Here is a 22654-nt window from a genome sequence, read left to right as displayed (position 1 = left end):
ATATATATTATATATATATATACGTTAGTTTCCCTGTTCAACATGTATACTTGTACAGGAATATAGTAGGAAAAATCAATGGAACAAGTCAACAAATCAAATGTCATTACTAATTATTTGATAAAATTTGATAAATTATTTGATAAGCAAGTTCCAATATCATTACTAAGGTTTGACCATTCTCCTTGACCTTCCCCATTCATACTTTACAATGTTTTCTTTTTTGTACTGGACAACAGACTTCTAAAGAGGCAAGCATATTACCGCAGGAATTTCTAAGCATTATGGAGCTTAAATGTAACTCATTGAGAGAGGAAGGTCTGAGAGCAAAGAAATGAAATTACTGTGCACACACAATGTTAAAATCTCAATCTTGCATAGAAGTTTTCACCTTCTCAACCACCTTTCTGAATGCGCTCTTGACCTCCTTGTTCCTCATACTGTACACCATAGGGTTCAGCATAGGGATGACCATAGTATAAAACACAGACGCCATTTTGTCTGTGTCCATGGAGTGACTGGAGCTGGGTTGTAAGTACATGAAGATGACTGTCCCATAAAATATGGTGACTGCAGTGAAATGGGAGGCACAGGTGGACAAGGCCTTTTGGTGGCCCTGAGCTGAGTGCATCTTCAAGATAGTGATAAATATGAACATATAGGAGATCAAGATAATCAGAAGAGCAAAAAAGACATTAAAACTGGACATAAAAACCAGAAGAACTTCACTAAGGTATGCAGCAGAGCAAGACAGAGCCATGACTGCTGGAACATCACAGAAAAAGTGATGGACCACGTTGGATTTACCAAAAGAGAGACTGAATATGTCACAAATGTGAAATATGGCATTCAGGAAGCCACAGACATAGGATCCTATGGCCAGACGAGCACATACACTTGGTGTCAAGGTCGTGGTGTAATGTAGGGGCTTACACACGGCTACATAGCGGTCATAGGCCATGGAGGCCAAGAGGTAATTTTCCACAGTGGCAAAAGCTATAAAAAAGAACATCTGAGTTGCACACGCATTGAAGGAGACAGTCTTGTATTCTGTAAGGAACTTGGCCATGACTGTGGGAGTGACCACTGAGGAATAGCCAAAGTCCACCAGAGACAGGTTACTGAGGAAAAAATACATGGGGATGTGGAGACGAGAGTCCAGCAGGATCAACATGATCATCCCCAGGTTCCCGATGACATTGATGAGGTAAATGAGAGTGAACATGATAAAGAGGGGAACCTGCAGTTCTGGGGCATCGGTTAGTCCTAGGAGGATGAACTGTGTCACTTCTGTACAGTTGTCCATCAAATATTTGGGAATCCTGAGAAATAAATGAATAGAGGAATACACAAAAAGAGACAAATTGCAAATTAAAACAACAATGAGATATCGTGTCACCCCAATCAGAATGGCTGTTACCAAAAAAATTAACACATGCTGGCAAGGATGTGGAGCAAAGAGAACTCTTAAATATTGTTGGTAAGAATGTCCATTCATATAGCCATTATGGAGTACCGTATGGAGGTTCCTCAAAAAGTTAAAAATAGATCTCCATGTGATCCAGCAATCTCACTTCTGAGCATATACCCAAATGGGATCAGCCTATCAAAGAAACACCTGAACTGCCACGTATACTACATCACTATTCACACTATTTAGATATGAAGTCAACCTATGTGACTACCAGCAGATAAACAGTATAAAAAGTTATATATATAAAACTACATATATATATATATATATATATATATATATATATATAAAATAAATTCATGTCATTTGCAACAAAATGGGTGGAACTGGAGGACATTATGCTAAGTGAAACAAGCCAGACACAGAAAGTCAGGTACTTCATGACCACTCATATGTGGGAGCTAAAAAGCATCTATCTAAATCTAGAACCATGATTACTGCAGCCTGGGAAGAGAGGAGGAGTAGGAGACAGAGACACAGAGGATATTTAATTCAAAAAGTGTAGTCAAATGAAAGTAATAAGCTCTAGGGAATATATTTCATAATAACCTGCTATATAACTATGAAGAACTGAAAGGAAGGGGCTTGAAGTCTTCAAAGAAGTGCTAAGGAGATGAAAATACTCATTACCCTGATTTGATCAGTATATGCTTTATACATGTGTTGAAGTATCACACTATTCCCCACAAATATGTACAATTACTACACGTTAATCAAAATATTTGAATTAAAAATGGACCACCTTAAACTTCAGTAAGTAACTTAAAAATTCATAGTCTGCCTTGCATATTTAACGGGTGATTTTTTAACAAATGTTTACTCTAGATGGGTCACATTTGTGATGTAGTAGAGTTAGAATTTTAAAAATAAGTAAATAAAAAGCTGAAAAAGAGGTTTGGGGAAATTGAGATGTATAAATACCACGATCATTATTTAATTACAGCATAAATTTACACTTCAAATTTACATAGATCTCAAAGCATAGGATTAAACATTACTGCAGTAATTATCTATATAATCTATTAAATCCAAAGGATCTTTATGAATCATCTCCCAACTTTTAATTTTACTTTTATCAACTGATATGTAGAATATTCGATAAATTGTCCAAGATGAATCATTGGATTGAATATATCTTCAAATTCAGTTTTCTGTACTCTAGTAAAACCTTGTGTTCTGTGTTGCTCATGTACTGGATACTGTTGTGCAGATAATTTACTTGTATATTTATTGATTCCTCTCAACAATAATATGAGATTGATTAGTCATCATGTTTATTTAAATTATGAGACAAAAATTAAGTAACACATTCGTATTTATATACTATTAATTAGAAAACTAAGCTTTGGGCCCAGGAGAGTGGTTCTTAAGTTCAGTGGTCTTCACTGAATCCAAATCAAATTGAATTTGAAGCAATTTGCTATTACTCGTCATTTCATAGTCTCAAACCCAGTGTTTGTTTTCAACTGTGATAACTGAGATACGGCCACCGCAGATGTCTTAGGATAACTGGGGCAGTGGGAGCATGCACAATGGGCAGCGGCAGTTCTGAAGGCAAGAGGCAGCAACTGTTTACTGACCACCCGCCATTACTATACAGCCAGCCCTGATCTGATCCCAACTTCCCTGAACCTCATTTGTTCCACCTGAAAAATGAAAATATCAATGAGAACGACCCTCAAGGTTTTGTGTTGAGATTAAATAATTCTTTTATTGGGGGAGGATATCAGGGATTGAACTCAGAGGTACTCAACCACTGAGCCACATCCCCAGCCTATTTTGTATTTTATTTACAGACAGGGTTTCACTGAGTTGCTTAGCCCCTCATCATTGCCGAGTCTGGCTTTGAACTTCTGCCTCAGCCTCCACAGCCACTGGAGTGGTACAGGCATGCACCATTGCGCCGGCCAGAATAGTCCTTTTCTAAACTATGAATATAATTCTGTGTGTTTGGTACAGCCTGATGAGAGCTAACTATATTATTAGGGTGGAATCAGGGTCTGTATGCTGGTTTGATAGGCAAGGACAGCAGCATGCAGGTTACTTGGAAGTCTTGTAGCCTCCCCTTCAATTGTCCTCTTCCCTCTCAGCAGGGCCACTTAATTTGCTATTACTATTCTTGCTCTGCCATTTCTCCATGCATGTGACTGGATGCTCTGTTGAGTCCACAAGTCTATTTTTCTTCCCAGAAATCCATATTTTAGCTTAGTTTGAAATAGTCTTGTTAAACCATTTTCCTCTTACAATTACCATCCATTAGTTAAATACATGTACTTATGATTTAAAATGCATAGTTTGTGGTTCACCCTTAGCTTACAGATCTGATTTGCTGGGAAGCACCATTTGTAAAATTATTTGATTAAGTTCTTGTGTGGGAACAGTGTGTCAACTTAGAAAAGGTATCTATCCTCTGCTGACTACTATTCCTGAGTGTCTTTCCACACCACACTTTATAATCTCCGTCCCTGAAAGCATTATTTTCCAATCTTAACACACATAACCACTGTGTTCTAGAACTAATGTTAAGAGCTTTTCACATGTGTGAATGTGTGTGTGAATGTATGTGATAAGTATTATTATTAACTATTGGAATTCAAGATTTAAAAGGTCAGTGTTATGGTACACAATTGCACAGCTAGTATGAAAAATGTTCCAGACTGAAGACTGAGAGACAGTTTCAACCTGATCAAAATCTAGGCTCCTAGGCACTGCAATATCAGCATGTTTAGATGTACTAGTAATAAAAAGGATGAATTATGGGGGGAGGAGTTAAATTACAGTTCAGATAGTGCTAATCCAATTACTTCCCTCTGAGGCTTAAAGAACAGTCAGTGTACATTTGTTATTTATGTCCATTTATCTTTGATGGAAGGCTAATGGATACCAAATAAAATAAAACTAAATTTAATCAGAGCATCATTTATCTAATGTTTTGGTTCAACTTCTTGAGGAAAGCAGTGTGATATTTCATAAATATCACTCCCCTCTCTACTAATGGAGATTTGGACATGTACAGCTGTCCCTCTGCTTTTGTATGAATTAAGCTTTCCACTAAACATACCGACTCAGCTATTTATGTGCCAATTATACTTCAATGAAGTGGTTTTTTAGAACTTTTCACCAAACATGTATATGGAATATAGAAGCTTACCTCACTGCTGGAAAATAAATAATAGTCAATCCTAAGTAGAGAGTTTGAGATCAGAAATTCCTCCACGGAATAATGCACACATATTGTTAGAGAAGTTTCTCCCACAGATGGATGTCTTTAAGATAAAGAAAGATGCAGGGGGAAACACCAACATAGGTCCAGGGTCCTGCATTCGAGTCTTGATCTATCATTCATTCTCACTGTGCCCAGAGAGGTGTATCGCTCCTTCTTTGGAAAATAAACATAAGATTACCACTCGTACATAGAATAAAGTCTAGAAAAAGAAAATGGGGGAAGGTTTGTAAAACAACTTGCTAAGGCGTTATCATTTTAAATTAACTCAATATAATTTTTATCTTGAAGCCATGCTTGCAGACCCAGCAAAGCCTTAGTCTAGAGAAGGCCTACAGGTTCTGACAACTCTTAGCATTCAGATAAATAAAGAGGCCCAGCACATAACTCTTCTCCCTTCACATGATGTCATATGGGGTCCTGTTGGGATCTCACAGGTTGATGCAAGGGAGTCAGGAGGGAATTATAGAAACATGAAGCTCTCAGGAGACATCCTACAGGAAGGCACCTACTGCTCCCCTCCCCATTTTCCCATGAAGCAATTAGACAAAGCTGGGTAGGTCAAGTATGCACACATGTTTTTTGTATTGCTTGTTGTTACTTTCATATTTTATGATTATTGCATGATTTACAAACAATAAGACCCCCAGTGTAATAATAATTAACTATTAGAATATCATAAATATGTGATTATATGTTAATGTGATATTAGAAATAATAATTAGAATAAAAATTCTAAGAGTTTGATCAAATGTGTATAATGAGATCACCACTACCACAACCAAGATATTATAGGACACTTTCCTCATCTAAGCAAAACCCCAAGAGTCTTTTTAATGAACCTCTTCCACATTCTTCTCCTGGAAACCACTCAACTTTTTCTTTTTCTTTCTTTTTCTTTTTTTTTTTTTTTTTGTCCATATAATTTGACCTTTGGAAGAAACCTAGCCTACGTGTTCTTGCTTTTTTCACTTAGAATGCATTTAAGATCATCAATATTATTACCTTTGTCAATAGTGGAATCTCTTACTGCAGGATAGCATTTCATTTTAAGGATGTTACAGAGTGTTTATCCATTCTTCATTTGAGGTACATTATGTCAGTTCCACTGTTTGGAGATTATAAATAAAGTTTCTGCAGCTTTATGCATGTCTAAAGTTTTGAAATTGACACATAATTGTATATATGTGTGGGTTCAATGTGATAATTTGATAACTGTATACAATATGTAATGAGCAAATCAAGGTAGTTAGCTTTTCCATTTTTTAAAAATACTTTTCATTTCTCTGTGTTTTGGGAAACCTTAGAACCTCCCGTCCAATGAGCATAGGTATTATTTTACTGGGGTAAATCGATGTGAGAACAATTGCATTTAGTTGTAGAGCAAATGCAAATTTAATTGAAAAGAAACTGCCCAAATCATTTTTCTAAAGATGCTGTATCACTTTGTTTTCACTTGCAGAGCATTGCCAATTCCTTCACATCTCCATCAGCATTTGGTATTTTAAGATTATTTTAGATTTAATTTAGTTTTTATTTTTACTTCTTTTGCAGAAATGTATCAAGAAATATCCTCAGCAAAAATTATTTTCAGAATCCTTGTTTGTCTTATTACTAGATTTGGGGCCTGGGATTTTCTTTTTCCAATACCAGGAATAGATCCTTTCTGTTCTCCACATAATCAACTCTAAATCATACTTACAAAGAGACCCATCACACCTTGCTCAGCTGGGCAAGTTTACTGGTTGCAAATTTGGTTTTATGCACACAGATGGCTTGTCCTCATATTCAGCTATGTGACGTAACCCCTTCAAACATAATATTCTCATTTGCAAAAAGAAGATAATAATATAATGTAACCTTCACACAATCAAGGAGACTATAAGACGATATATATACAAAATAGAGCAGTTTGGGGCACATAGAAAGTATTTCATTAAGATTAAGTTTTATTATTTTATTACTTAGTTATATAAAGTTACCATAGTATGAGTCACAAAATATTGCTCAAACATCCCATTTGCTTCTCTTTGTGCACCTATTCCACTACCGCTCAAAAGAGACATGTGCTAGTTATAGGCAATGGATTGTGGAAGAACTGGCATGTGCCATTTCTGGGAGGGTTGAAGCATAGGCACAATATTCCTATTGCCTCTGCCATAGAGAAGGAGGCTGAATGTTCCAGCAGATACTGATGGGCATGTGGTGAAGATTTTATTTGCTACCATCTTTCAGAGACCATGAGTAAATAGTCCTCCCCTTCCCAAGACAATCTGTGTGATAGACATAGATTCATATGTGTGAATTAAAATACAACACACCAGGTAACTTAAACAACAGAAACTTATTTTTGCATAGTTCTGAAGATTTGTAATTCCGAGATTAAGGAACAAGCCAAATCTGTTCCTGATGAAGTTTCTTCCTGGCCCGTTGATGACACTTTCTTGTACCCTCCCATGGTGGAGCTCTGGCGTCTGGTCCTCTTCTTGTAAGACACCAGCACCACTGGATTAGAGCCCTATTATTCCCTCATTAACCTAAGTTATTTCTTTTTTACCCTGTCTTGAAATACAGATGTTCTTAAACACCTGTGAGCATACTAACACATGCACAATGGAAGTTTCAACATGAGAGAAGAAAGAAAAAGAATATTTTAAAAAATGGAGCCAAATCTTTCCCATTTTTGAAAATTTATATATATATATATATATATATATACATATATATATATATATATATATATATATATATATATAGAGAGAGAGAGAGAGAGAGAGAGAGAAATTAAAAAACAACTTCTACACAACCAATAGTTCAAAGAAGAATTATTTTTAATGAAATAGAAAATAATTCAAGACAAAGGAAATGCAAACATAACATATCAAAATCCATGGCAGTCAGCAAAAGCAGTGTTCATAGGAAAATTGGGGGCTATAATTTTTTATATAAAAATGAATAAAGAAATCAATAAAATAGCTTTACACTTCAGAAACTAGAAAAAAAAAGAAATGCAAAGTAAATCCACAGCTAAAAGAAAGGAAATCATAAAAGTTTAGAGTGAAGGTAAGTGAAATGGACAATAGACTAACAATAAAGAAATCAGGGGCTGGGGCTGTCGCTCAGTGGTAGAGAGCTTGCCCAGCATGTGTGAGGCACTGGGTTCAAACCTCAGCACCGCATACAACCAAAAAATAATTAATTAATTAAAAGTCCAATAACAGCTAAAAAAAAAAAATTAAAGAAATCAGTAACCAAAAGCTGATTCCTTGAAAAGATGAACAAAAATGATTCCACAGATCAATCATGGTAGAAAAAGGAGAATACACAAAGTCAAAAAAAATAAGAAGAAGAAATAAAAATGAGGATATCACTACCAACCTTATAGAAAAAATTTTAAAAGATTTTAATAAAATATAAACTAACTGTATAGCAGCAAATTGGGTAAACCCAGATTAAAAAAACAGAAATTCTTAGAAATACACAAACTACAAATAATAAATCAAGAACAGTACTAAGTCTGAATGGCCATTTAATAAGAGAAGAAATTGAATCAATAATAAATAATCTCTCAATAAGTGAAAGCACAGGATAAGAAGGCTCAATGGGTGAATTCTAAAAACATTTAAATGAGAATTAACACCAATTTTTCTTAAATTCTTCCCCAAAAAGAATAGAAGGCACTTAAGAAACATGTCCTGAATCATTCTATGAGATCCGCAGTACCAGATGCTGGGATGAGAAAAAAACAATACAAAGAGTCATCAGGAAAATGCAAGTTAAAACTACAACAGTTAGGACCTGGCACCTTTTAGAATGCTGTCCTTCAAGAAGACAACAAGTGTTGGAGAGGACACAGAGAAAAGGGAACTCCTGGACACCACTGATGAGAGGTAACTCTGTACAGTGATTACAGAAAATAGTATAAGGATCCTCAAAAAGTTAAAAACATGACTACCATATTATGCAGCAATAGCATTATGGGGTACATATCCAAAGGAAATGAAATCAGTCCATTGAAGTGAAATCCACATGTTCACGTTTATTGCTGGACTATTCACAATCACTAAGATATGAAATCAATCTAGATCTCCATCAATGGGTGAATGGACTAAAAATGTGTTTCACATAAACAATGGAATATTATTCAGCTGTAAAGAATATAATCCTGTCATTTACTGCAAAATAAATGGAATTGGAAGATTTTATCTCAAGTGAATTAAGCCAGATATAGAAAGACAAGTACCACATGTTTTTTCTTACATTTAAAATTTTTTTAAAAAATCAGAAGTTGACCTGATGCTAGATAGTGAAAATAGTGATGACTGGAGGAAACGAGGTGGGGAGGGAATGGATGAAGGGAGGCCGCATTTGGTCACTGCGTGCCACATGCATGTATTGAAATGTCACAAAGAATCCCATTGATGTAGACAATTAATGCATGGTAATAAAAAATTTTAAATGCTCTCAATAAGTTTTATGAAAAGCAGAACCCAAAGTATCTCATGTTCTCCCTGACCCATTTTTATTCAGGCATAAAATGTCTGGATATGTTTTCTTTTTTACTAAATGATAAATTTTTCAAGTGATAAGTATATGGTTTTAGGAATTAAACCCAAGTTGGAACTTAAAATATGAATGAAGATGATCCAAGAGACGTGAGATTAGTTATATGCATCCTACAACATTAAAATCCCATTCCTAAAGATGATGTGGCCTTCTGGAAAATCTTCCGGAACGCACTTTTCACCTCCTTGTTCCTCAGGCTGTAGACCATAGGGTTCAGCATAGGGATGATGATCACATAGAAAACAGACGCCATTTTGTCTGTGTCCATGGAATGACTGGAGGTGGGTTGGAAATACATGAAGATGACCGTCCCGTAAAATATGGAGACTGCAGTGAGGTGAGACGCACAGGTAGACAGACCTTTCGCCGAGTGCATCTTCCAGACGGTAATAAATATAAGCAGGTAGGAAATCAGTATAACCAGAAGGGCACAGATGACATTGACACTTGAAGCCACAATCAGAACCATCTCATTAATGTGTTTATTGGAACAAGAGAGAATCATGATTGCTGGGAGATCACAGAAGAAATGGTGGACCACATGGGACTGACAGTAGGAGAGCCCAAATGTGTTCAGAGTGTGGACGGAGGCGTTCAGGAAACCACAGAGGTAGGAGCCCAGGACCAGACGCACACACACACTTTTGGTCATGATGGTGGTGTAGTGTAAGGGTTTGCACACTGCTACATAGCGGTCGTAAGCCATCAAGGCCAAGATGATATTTTCCAGAGAAGCAAAGGCTGTGAAGAAGAACATCTGCATGGCACATGCGTTGTAAGAGATGGCCTTGACTTCCTCAAGGAACCCAGCCATCACTTTGGGTGTGACAGAGGAAGAATAACCAAAGTCCACCAAAGAAAAGTTGCTGAGGAAAAAGTACATGGGGGTGTGGAGGCGAGTGTCCAAGAGAATCAACAGGACCATCCCCAGGTTTCCCAAAACAGTGACGAGGTAGACGAGGCTGAACAAGACAAAGAGGGGGACCTGTAGTTCTGGAGCATTGGTTAGACCCTCCAGGATGAATGCCTTCACTTCTGTGCGGTTAAGCATGGCGAGTCAAAATTCTCTGTAGTAAGGAAGAAAGGGAAGAGGAATAGCACTAAAACACATAAATTCTGTTATTTCATCCTTTTCTTTCTTCTTCGTGGTTTGCTGATCTAAAGCAAAGACTGGGAGCAAAAAAAAACTAAGGGACAGATAATCTCTATAGTTATAGATTGTTGAAGCTAAAGTATCCTTGCAGATCACATGATCCGAATCACACCAGTGTGAATGAACAAACTGAGGTCCAGGAAGATGATATATTTGCCTAAAGTCACATAGTTGTAAAAAATACATCTCCCAAATCATATCACCTGAGTCTATTAAGAGTTTCCATCTTTATAGTGCACACTTACATTTCACATGGCTTAAATGTGGTTAACCTTCTCAACAAACCTACAAAAGGCTTATGTCCATTTACATGCATATCTCCCGGCAAAGCCAAGCCTTCCATTTGCTCAGACTGATTTCCAAAAACTCTATGCTTAAAAGAAGTTTAATGGGATTTAATTCAGCTCTATTCATATTTATTCATGCATCCATTAGACCAAAGAGTAAGGTAATTGAGAGGTGCATATAAAATAGAGGTTACAGCAGCTTTGTGAGAGACAAGTGCCATCATCAAGCAATTTTGAAGAGATCTGGTGTCCTGGTAGGGTTTAGCCTCTGCAAAGAGATGCACGTGAAATTAAATAGTAGCTTCACCCTACTCCCTACCTGGGAGACATGGTTCCTGACTTCTTTAGTACTGGTTTTCTCTATGTTTTAAAACATTTATTTTTTAATTGTAGGTGGACACAATACCTTTATTTTTTTTAAGGTGGTGCTGAGGATCAAACCCAGTGCCTCACACACACTAGGCAAGTGCTCTACCTCTGAGCCACAACCCAACCCCACTATTTTCTCTATTTATAAGACAAAAACAATAAAAAACGAGACCTATCAAAGGGATTGCTGTAACAGTTAAATTAGATAATACATTTTCACAAAAGAGCACATCATAAGTGTCCAGCACAGTCCTGATGAGTATTTCCTGTGAAGTGAGGCTTGGGCTGGGAGGATGGTCTCCATCTTAGCCTGGGAAAGCTGAGTGCTTACTCTGGAGCTTCCAGCTTGTGGTTGAGTCTGGAAGGCTCACTCTTGAATTTGCTTTTCCTCATGTGCTGAGTGCACTGTCCTTTCTGTGCCCTCCAGTGGTTCTTCCTCTCTAACAACCCTTTGTGGGAGGATACCAGGACATTCAGCCTATCTTCTGCTTAAATTTACTTCCAATTCACAGATAAAGGTGTTTCTTTATCTAAAACCCATTCTCACCCATATGATTCTCATCCATCAGTTGAATCATGGAGATGAGCATGGAAAATTCACAGGATCATGGGTTCCATGTTTTTAGATCTTAAATTTGATTTTGGAGACTATAGTATGACCTCTGTTCTCTGGTAACAACTTCTCTCTTCAGCCTTCTGGCTATTTTGCAAAATTTATTTGGCTTCGCTGTCCACCACAGGCATTTGTGTTTACAGATTTCTAACATACATGATAACATAACCATCGCATATGCGATGGTCTATGAACACTAACAAGAGAACTGTAGATTCAAATATAGATTTCACTTAATCGTCACAACAACAAAGGTAACGCTCCTATCGATATGTACCGATAAGAAAGCTCAGGGTCTTAAAAGTTAACTTATTTACTAAAACCGTTTGTTGAATGTGAAATAGATTCAGAGTTCCCCTGCAGGGATGAATGATTCCACAAGATGTACTCTGAACAGCTTCTCGACCAACTTTTCTAGATGGAATGATAAAAAAAAAAAAAAACAGGTAAGATTATGCAGTAAGACCCTTGAAATGGAGTACGACTCTAAATAATTTCACAAGGTCCTTTCTGGAGTGGAAAGAAGTTTCAGTTCAAGCTGTTCTTCTTTGCTTCCTCCACAATGACAAAGGACGAGAGTACACAGGATGAAATCACCGCCTACTCAGTCACAGCATCATCTGCCTTACGATCTCTCCCATCTTCAGGGATGTCGCCTCCTGGTTCATAAGCATCCCTGAACTTCCTTCCTACTTGGAGAAATATTTTGCTATTGGGACTGTAGCCTGTTTCCAAAAAAAAAAAAAAAACACAGAAAAAAAATGCTCATGACATCCTTTTCTAAGCTCATGTAATTCATAATATCGAGTTCTTCATTGCTTTTACATATATTACAATTCTCACCAAAAAAATAAAAGTATGGAAAATAAAAGCTTACTTTGCTCCTTAAATAAAAGTGCTGGAACTCCTACACTTTCTGGAATCTGAACCTCTGCCAGGGAAGAGTGTATACAATTCCTTTAGAAAAAGCTCTTTCTTTCAGGGGACTGGTCAAAAAAGCACTCTTGCCATTGTCACTTACTTTATTCCAACCTCAGTTTCTTTATTTGTGACGTCATCAGCGTAGCCGGGCAGGTGGCAGAAATGTGTCTGTAAATAGCAAATAAAAGAAAACGGATAAAACAACTCCGTGGCGGGTTACAATTTTAACCACATGCAATATAATTTTTACCTTGGGATGTTTTCCCTGTAATGATTGTAGACTCACAGAAAATCCTGCTCGGAGAAGGCCACCCTGTTGTACTAACGATAATTCCCATTCAGAAGAGGGAATAAGTGACCACAATGGCTCTGCTCCTAGCTCTACTAAAAAGATGTCAAAAGGAAGGATGGTGTTGGGAGTTTAGAGGCCAATGTATGGGACCCAGGAGACATATGAAGATCTCCTGGGAACAGGTCCCTTGTGAAAGCAGCCCCAGACATTACTCCACTTATTTAAAGAAGCCCAATTAAACTGCCTGTGGCACCCAGCTTGACCTATTGAGTAAGCACACAAATGTATCTGTGGGTTTGTTTTGGTTTAATTGGGGCATAATTTAATTGTGTACAGTAAAAATTCTGTATTTGAGGGTACAGTTCTGAGTTTGGACAAATGTGTGTATATGATCATGTCCCCACTGCTACATTCAAAATAAAGAACAGTCCCATCAGTCTAAAAAAATTCTTTATTCTTTCATACTCCAACCATCCTGTCACCATTAGCTCCTAGAATCTACTGGTTTTGTCCATATAGATCTTTCCTTTGCAAGAGAGAGAGAGAGAAAAATCAGATAAATAGAATATCCAATGGAATACAACCTCTTGAGTCTAGCTTCTTTCCTCTAGTAAAATGTATAAGTGAGTATCTATTTGTTTCATATATAGGTGGTTTGTTCCTTTTCCTCGTCGAGTAGAATTATATAGATCTAGGCAGATTTTTATTGCTAGCTTTTATTAATTATGATTAACACTACACAGAAAAATTAATACAATCAATCAACAAATATATGAAGAAATATTCAACATCTCTGGCAATTAGAGAAATGCAAATCAAAAATACTCTAAGATTTCATCTCACACCATCAGAATGGCAGCTACCAAGAATACAAACAACAGTAAGTGTTGTTGAGGATGTGGGGAAAAAGGCACACTCATATATTGCTGGTGGAACTGCAAATTGGTGCAACCACTATAGGAAGCCATAAGGAGATTCTTCAGAAAACTTTGAATAGAACTACCATTTGACCCAGCTATCCCACTTCTTGTTTATACCCAAAGGACTTACAATCAGCATACTACAGTGATGTAGCCACATCAATGTTTATAGTGGCTCAATTCACAATAGCTAAATTATGAAACCAACCTAGATGTCTTTCAACACATAAATGAATAAAGAAAATGTGGTATATACACACAATGGAATAATAGTCAGCCTTAAAGAAGGGTGAAATGATAGCATTTGCAAATAAATGGACAGAGCTGGAAAATAGCATTCTTAGTAAAATAATCAATCCTCCAAAACCAAATGCCAAATGTTTTCTCTGATGTGTGGATTCTGATCCATAATGGGAAGGGGGGCTAGGGAAGAATGGAGGAACTTTGGATTGAGCAGAGGGGAGTGGGGGAAGGGAAGGGGTTGGGGTTGAGAAGGAGGGTGTAATGAGACAAACATTATTACCCTATGTACTGTCTGATTGCAGGACTGGTGTGACTATATAGAGTGTACAGCCAGAGGAATAAGAAGTTGTGGTGCATTTGTGTATACAATGTGCCAAAATGCATTCTGCTGTCATGTATCAATAATTAGAACAAATGAAAAAAAGAAGACAAAAAAAATTAAATCTGCTATGAATATACAGGTTTGCATATGAACACTGGTTTACACTTTACTAAAGTAAGTACACTAAGTGGGATTGTGGGCTGACATGGTAAGTTTATGTTTAACATTACAAGATATTGCAAATACTATTTTTAAAGAAGTACCATTTTACATTCCACTGATAACGCATGATAATTTTAATTCTTTTATAACTTTACTAACCTTTAGCCCTACCAGCTAGAGTAGAGAAAGTATATTCCTGACAGAATTAAGATTCTGGGTGAAATATCTTCAGGCTTCAAGGAATTTGTGCTGCTTAAGGAACTTCCATTGATATTAGTGGAACATTAGGAAAGGTTAAATCACAGATGCTTAAGCCATGGTACTCTGGGCAAAGCGGAAGAGGACAAAATTTTAAAGTATATCTGTGGAGTGATATAGGCAAGTTGGTATTGTAAAGCTCTGAAATATCCAAGAAATTGCATCAGCGTATCACAGGGACATCTGTATCCCATGTTTATTCACAATAGGTAAGTTATGGGATTAACCTTGATTGATGCTCATCAATGGATGAATGAATTTTAAAGAACTATATATGCACATGGAATACTATTCATCCATAAAAAGAATGACACTGTATTGTTTTGTGCAAAATAGATGAAACTGGAGCTCATCATGATAAATGAAATAAGTCTGAAATGGAAAGACAAATTCTTCATGTTTTATATGGATTCTATATGGATGTTTAAAAAGTCAACCAGAGCAGGGCACAATGGCTCATGCCTATAATCCTAACAGCTCAGGAGACTGAGACAGGAGAATCAACAAGTTCAATATCAGTCTCAGCAAGGGCGAGGCACTAAGTAACTCAGTGAGACCCTGTCTCTAATAAAATACAAAATAAATGCCCCTCAGTTCAATCCCTGGTACCCACCCCAAAGAAAACAGTCAACCAGAATATATAATAGTGATTACCAGAGGTTGAGACAGGAGTAGGAAGGATAGAATAATGAACTAGGGTACTTGGCAGTAGAAAAAGCTAAGTAATGAAGTGTTTGGGATACTTCATGTCTTCTCTCAACTGCTCATGGAAAAATATATAAAGAGATAAATATTTAAAGATGGAATTTATCACGAAAAGGGAATTAGAATGTAGAGATTTTGGAAAGTCTCTGACTATTCATGTAAAGAATTTTAAAAGCATGCTTAGGAAGAAATCAAGAGTGTAGCCAGAGATGATTTGAGAGGGAGATTAGTATTGCCAGGAGGAAGTCAGATGCCATTCAGCAAGGTAATGGGACCTTGATCCTGAAAACATTTTTAAACTCATGAAGGCTACCACACCCATCACAGACCTACAGTGCCAAGACCTTTGGGGCACAACTGTTTTGAGGCAGGTCAACCATGCTCACATAACCCTGCTGCCCAGGAAGACCTGAAAAGTCTCTGCCGCCACATTCCGTAGATGCACTCTTTGGCTGCCCCAGCTGTGGCACAGGCAGGACCAGACGCAATTCAGGACCCTGCTTCTAGGAGTAAAAGCAGTGACGGTCATCGGCATCCATGTGGTGCAAATTCTGCAAGAACACAGAGTGCATGAGCTGTGAAGGCACCGCTACCTCCACTTTGATTTCAAAGACCATCACTTGCCCCAGAGGCAGGGCAGCTGCAGAGGCCCTGTCAGGGCTACCATGACTCAGCAGAACCATGGTGGCAGGTCTACCGCCAATGTCCCAGACCCATGCGGCCAGGAGTGCAAATGTAGCCTGGGAGAGTCACGGGCCTCGAACCTCACTCCTGGAGAGCTGCTGTGTGGGCTAGACCCAGCAAAGTAATAAGGCCTTGGCGGCTCCCATGGGACTCCAGGGAATGGGAGGAATGGGCTCTTCAACCCCATCCTAGTGTGTCCAGATGGTGGGACATAGGACACAGGATCATTGGATTCTTGAGATTTAATGTTTGTGTTGTTGAATTCTGTTCTGACTTGGAATCTGCTCTTCCTGTTGTCATGACTCTTTTGGAGTGGGAATGTCTATCCTTCAGCTGTCCCATCACTGTAATTTCAAAGAACATAACTTGTTTAACTTCACAGGACCACAGAGTGAAGGGGGAATTTGCCCCATAAGAAATTGTGCCTTGAGTCTTACCCATATCTGATATGGATGACACTCTGGACTTTAGATTTTCAAGTTGCTGCTAAAATGAGTAAGACTACTTAGGGATAGTGAAATGGAATGAACATATTTTATATGTGAAAAGGACATGAATGTGGGGGTGGTTTTGAATGAGTACTGTGATGTTAATATGTCCCCTCCAAAACTCAGATGTCGCCAATGTGGTAGTATCAAGAGTAGAACCTTGAAGATGCAATTATATCAGGACTGTTCCTCTATCGTGGATGAAATTAAGACTCTTATAAAGAAGGTCCACACAGCATTTGTCAACTTTGCCCTTCACCTTCCATAATGTGAATACAGTATTCCTCCTCTCCAGAAGACATAACAAACAGCCAAACTCACTGGTGTCTTGAACTTGGACTTCAAAGCCTCTGCATTTGTGAGAAAATAAAATTTTGTTCTTCAGGAATTACTTCATCTCAGACATACTGTTATAATTCACAAATGGATTAAGAAAGTGCTCAATGAAGCAGTCATTTTAACTGCACTGTTTTTAATATTCCAATTATTTAGAACAGAGGTTCTTAAACAGAAGTGAATTTGTCCTTCTCAGCACCATTTAGCAATATCTGCATCTGCAGAAATTTTTTTGTTACACATAAAAAAGGCTGGACTGCTGGCATCCAGTAGGCACTAAGAACACTTCACAAAAGATGTATACAATCAATCAACAAATATATGAAAGAACGTTCCACATCTCTAGCAATTAGAGAAAAACAAATCAAAACTACTCTAAGATCTCATCTCACTATAGTCAGAATGGCAATGAAAAAGAATTCAAGCAATAATAAGTGTTGGTGAGGATGTGGGGAAAAAAGTGCACTCATACATTGCTGGTAGGACTAAAAATTGGTGCAACCACTCTGGAAAGCAGTATGGAGATTCCTCAGAAAACCTGGATTGGAACCACCATTTGACCCAGCTATCCACTCCTTGGTTTATATCCAAAAGACTTACAATCAGCATACAGCCACATCAATATTTATAGCAGCTCAATTCACAATAGCTAAATTATGAAACCAAACTAGATGCCCTTCAAAAGATGAATGGATAAGGAAAATGTGATCTATACACAATGGAATATTACTCAGCCTTAAAGAAGAATGAAATTATGACTTCTGCCAGTAAATGGATGGAGCTGGAGAATATCATGCTAAGCAAAATAAGCCAATCCCAAAAAAACAAAGGCCAAACATTTTCTCTGATATATGGATGCTGATCCATAATGGGGGAGAGGGAGTGTGCTAGAGAAGAATGAAGTAACTTAAAATTAAACAAAGGGGAATGAAGGGAAGATTGGAGGTAGGAAAGATGGTAGAATGAGATGTATGATTGTGTGTACAGCCAGTTCAATGAGAAGTTGGCTCCATTTGTGTACAATGTGTCAAAGTGTATTCTGCTGTCATGTATAACAAAAAGAACAATTTTTTTTAAAAAAAGAGCACACTACATGATTCATAATAAATGGGTATATCCTAGGAACATGCAATCTTTGAAGCCTGAATCATGAAGAAATATAAAATCTGAACTAACCCATAAGGATAAAAGAGATTGAATCAATAGATTTTTAGAAAATCTATCCAAAATCTAAGGATCAATTCTTTCACTGTTTAATTCTTCTGAACTTTTAAAGGAGAAATAATCTCAATACTTCTTAAACTTCTTCAAAAACATTGAAGAAGAGATCATGCTTCCAAACTTTTTTTTATGAAGCCATCATTACCTTGTTATCAAAACCAGAAAAGGATACTACAGGAAAAAAAAACATCACAAGCTAGTATACCTGATGAAGACAGGCACACAAATCTTCCACAGAATGCTAACAAACTGAGTTCAAAAGCACATGGTAAGGATCATGCACCATAACTTAGTGGGATTTTTCCTTTGGGATGCAAGGATAGCTCAACATTCATAATGGAATGAAAAATATATTGTCATTTCCATAGATTCAGGGGGAAAAAGCATTTAACTTAATTCAATAATTTTATGAACAAAACTCTCAACAAATTAGGCTTAAAAACACAACAAAAGCCATTTGTCACAACTCACAGCAAACATCCTACTCAATGATGAAAGTTAAAAGTTTTTACTCTTAGTTCAAAATTGAGATGAGGATGTCTATGCTTTTCATTTCTTTTCAATATGGTACTGGAAACAATATGGTACTCAGAGCAATTTGGCAGCAGAAAGATATAAAAGGCATCCGAGTGAGAAATAAGGAAATGGCATTTATGCACATAACATAATCATTTTAAAGAACCAATTAAACATGTTAGGACTAATAAATAAATTAAATTAAGGATACAAAATCAATGTACAAAAAGCAATAATAGCTCTCTACATTAGAAACAAACCACATAAAGAATAAATCCAGAAAGTAATCCCTTCTACAATAGCTACAAAAATATTTAGGAATAAATTGAACGCAGGAGGTGAAAGATCTATACACTGAAAACTATAAAACCATAAAATATTGATGACAAAATTGAGGAGGACACAAGTCAATTGGAATTTTTGAATACTGAATATTTAAACATGAATTAGAGAAGTTCGTATTGTTGAAACACCCCATGCTACCCAAAGGAATCTACTGATTGAATGCAATTCCTATCACAATTCTAATGACATTTTTACAAACACAGAAAAAAACAAATCTACAATTTGATTGAAACCTCAAAATACCATGAATAGCCAAAGCAATCTTGGATAAAAGAATAAAGCAAAAACTGTTTACAAAAGTAAAATCCAACAGCAATGGATTTAAGGGGACACCTGAAAAATGAAGCTAAACTGGTAACATCAAGGGCCACAAAAAGCACTTTCCAGGCAGGAGAATAGCAAGAGAAGAAGTCTTCTGGGTAAAGGAAATTGAGGGGCTCACTGAACTGATGAAGGCCATGGGTACGGGAGCACAAAAGCAAGGGGTGGGGCTGGGGTATGGCTCCGTGGTAGAGTGCTTGTCCACCATTCTTGAGACCCAGGTCCAATCCTTAATACTGAAAAAGAAAACCACAAAAGAGGCAAAAAGACGAGTTTGTTGGAGGTGATGGTAGAGATGCAGGTGACGGGACAGTGATGGGACTCGGTTCATAGCACTGAAAATGAAGAACGAGGACACACTAATGACAGTTGAAGACATGCAGGCACAATCTAAAGAATATGCTTGTTAGCACAAAAGGACCAGGCCGGATGCAGACTTCACGGATCAGCACAGCTTTTGTTCAGGAACCGAGTGACGCCTCTGATAGACCTACTTTCCTGGTGGAAAATGAGCCACTGGAGAAAGGGGGAGTTCAGGCTTGTATAGGTCACACTGAGAGGTGTCTCCATGAATGAGCATGTCCGTTTGGGCTCTCTTTACTGAGCCAGATGGAGGGTGTAGGGTCAGTGGGTGTGGGGTCAGTGGTCAGTATCTGGGATTAATCCTTACTAGGCCAGATGGATGATGTGAGAGGGGGCAGTGGTCAGCAGAGGGGAAAGAATTTGTTTAGGGTGGGATCAATGCTTTGGCCTCTTCACAGAAGCTGCCATTTCAGACTTGATGGATATCTCCTTCCCAGAGCCTGTCTTGTCACTGGGAAAGAATGTATTGGGAAAGGATCCAGGTATTGCTTTCTCCCTCTTTCCTTCTCCCTGGGCCACATATTTTGGGGTTTGTCATTTTCCATATCTAACAATGCTGATGGGCAGAATGCAGTAAGTATGGAAAAGGAAGCACTCAAGAATAATTCAGTATCATTGGGTTGGTGTTGCTGCCATTCACTGAGTCATTTTTACAGTAATGACTCAGGAGAAATAGGCTAAGAGGACAAACAATGAGAGTTCTTTTGAACTGGTGTACTTGAGATGCCTTTGAAATAACAAAGTGGTGATATCAAAGGAGACATCACTAAGAGTCTGGTCCATGCTGGGTATGGTGGAATGCCCGTGTAGTGCCAGCTACTCAGGAGATTAGTCAGGAGGATTACTTGGGCCCAGGAGTTTAAGGTCAGCCTAGGCAACATAGCAAAACTGTCTCTAAATAAATACCTAAATAGAATCTTGTCCTCAGCAGAGAAATCTGGCCAATCTATTTAATTCATTAGATGTATGCATTCATTAAGTGTCTTCTATAGGCCAGCCCCTCATCTAGAATTTGTGAATTGAAAATAGTTGAAGATCTGTACTATCTTTAAGCTTATGTTACAGAGACAAATAGACACATGCAAACACAGACGGTCCCTGGTTTAACAATGATTCAATTTTCGATTTTTGTGATATCTGATGGGTTTACTAGGGTATTAAATAAATTTTCAACGTAGGCTATTTTTGACTCAGGTTTATCAGAATGTAACCCTATTTTAAGTCATAGATTGTGTGTGTGTGTGTGTGTGTGTGTATGTATGTGTGTGTGTGTGCATGCACACATGCTATATATGCTCAAGGTGGGTATGGTGGTAAATGTAAAGAAGAGAAAATTTAATATTCTATCTTAAAAGACTATAAAAGGATAACTACAGATGCCACTGAACTCTACACATACTATGTTTTTCCTACACATGCATATTTTCATAAAGTTTAATTTAGAAATTGGGCACAGTGAGAGATTAACAATAGTAAGTAATAAAAAATGATTGATTATAACAATACACTGTAATAAATTTCTCAACATCACTACTCTTGTATTTCAGGTCATTATTAGATTAACAAAGGGTTACATGAACAAGCACATCATACTATAACAGTTGATCTGAAAACCACAAAGACCAGTGAGTGACTAGTGAACATGTAGTGTATACAGAATGATTAAGCTGGACAAACAGATGATCCATGTCTTTAGGGAGACAGAACAGGACAACATGCAATTTTGTCATGCTATTCAGGATGGCATACAATAAAAACTATGGATTGCTTTGACTTCTATAATTTTCCATTCAATATTTTCAAACTAGGATTGACTGCAGGCTTCTTACTATAGAAAACAAAACCATGGATAAGTGGGGACCAGTGTAATTGGAAGCATTTTAGGGTCCACAATGAATGAATGGAGAATGGACAGGCTTATTGCCTCCATTTGACTCAATGATGTATCAACAAAGATGGAATTGTAAGAGTCAGTCCAGCTACTTGGGTTCTACTCATAAATTTCCACTGGAGAGTTGTATGACCATAAGCAAATTCCTCAACATCGATGGGTAAGTGAATACAATATCATTTGGAATGTATATTGGGGCACATGAGATGCCAGAGTAGACATTTTTATAGAAAAAAATAATGGATGGACACCCATGGGAAATTGGGAGATGTACTTGGTATGTCTATTAGAGCTCAGAGAGCCCCAGGTAATCAGCCAGTGGCCAGTGGGCACATATTTTTCTCATTTATAGGAGTGAAATGTCAAATTAGATGATCCTGAATGATCCTTCCAGATTTAAATTTGCTTTACTTGTAGTTCCTAGCTCCTTCAAAACTTCTGAGTCTGGTGGTTGGTAACACCTGACTGTGAAGGCAACACCCTAAATTTTTGTAGTTTTCCTTTCAGTATGACTCTACCAAAATAGTGATGCTTGAAGTGTTCTTCTTTAATGGAAGTTTAAGACCACCTCATCTTACTGAGAAAGCTCTTAAGGTCTCAGCCCTTGAGCCACCTCTCTGCCTGTGTCCCCTCATGGATAGCACTCATTCTTGTGGCAGTAAATACCACCTATGTGCTAATAACTCCCAAATTTATTTCTTCATTGCAGTATGAAACTTCCCCTGTAGTATCCAACAGACACTTCAAGATAAGAAAGCACCCAAAGGAGACTCACGTCCACCTCCCACAGCAAACCTTCTACTATCACAATCTCACATCTCACATAGTGGTCATGTGGCTTTCTAATTGTTGAGGCAACTGAGCTACTATTTTTCCACACTTGTAGCTAATACATCAGCAAATTATATAATCTCTGCTTTTCAAACACACAAACAACCAGGTTATTTATGCATGATTACACATGACTCACAAGACATAGAA

At 37.5% G+C, this 22654-nt stretch overlaps 2 protein-coding genes across 2 annotated transcripts; both read right to left on the bottom strand.

Moving 5' to 3' along the window:
- Positions 1 to 367: 367 nt before the first annotated feature.
- On the bottom strand, positions 368 to 1306 carry LOC113195104 (olfactory receptor 5B2-like). Its single transcript, XM_026406520.2, has one exon. The coding sequence runs from the start codon at positions 1304 to 1306 to the stop codon at positions 368 to 370; it is 939 nt and encodes a 312-aa protein (XP_026262305.2).
- Positions 1307 to 9381: 8075 nt separating this feature from the next.
- LOC113195103 (olfactory receptor 5B3-like) lies at positions 9382 to 10314 on the bottom strand. The gene has a single exon (XM_026406519.2). It carries the CDS (start codon positions 10312 to 10314, stop codon positions 9382 to 9384), a length of 933 nt encoding a protein of 310 aa, XP_026262304.2.
- Positions 10315 to 22654: the final 12340 nt, after the last annotated feature.

This window comes from Urocitellus parryii, chromosome 4 (assembly GCF_045843805.1).
Source record: "Urocitellus parryii isolate mUroPar1 chromosome 4, mUroPar1.hap1, whole genome shotgun sequence".
Taxonomy (NCBI): domain Eukaryota; kingdom Metazoa; phylum Chordata; class Mammalia; order Rodentia; family Sciuridae; genus Urocitellus; species Urocitellus parryii.
The sequence above is the reverse complement of the archived record's forward strand: the minus strand, read 5'-3'. Positions and strand labels throughout refer to the sequence as shown.

Excerpts from the sequence above, each read along its gene's own strand:
- LOC113195104 (XM_026406520.2), bottom strand. The coding sequence starts at position 1,306 with ATGGACAACTGTACAGAAGTGACACAGTTCATCCTCCTAGGACTAACC.
- LOC113195103 (XM_026406519.2), bottom strand. The coding sequence starts at position 10,314 with ATGCTTAACCGCACAGAAGTGAAGGCATTCATCCTGGAGGGTCTAACC.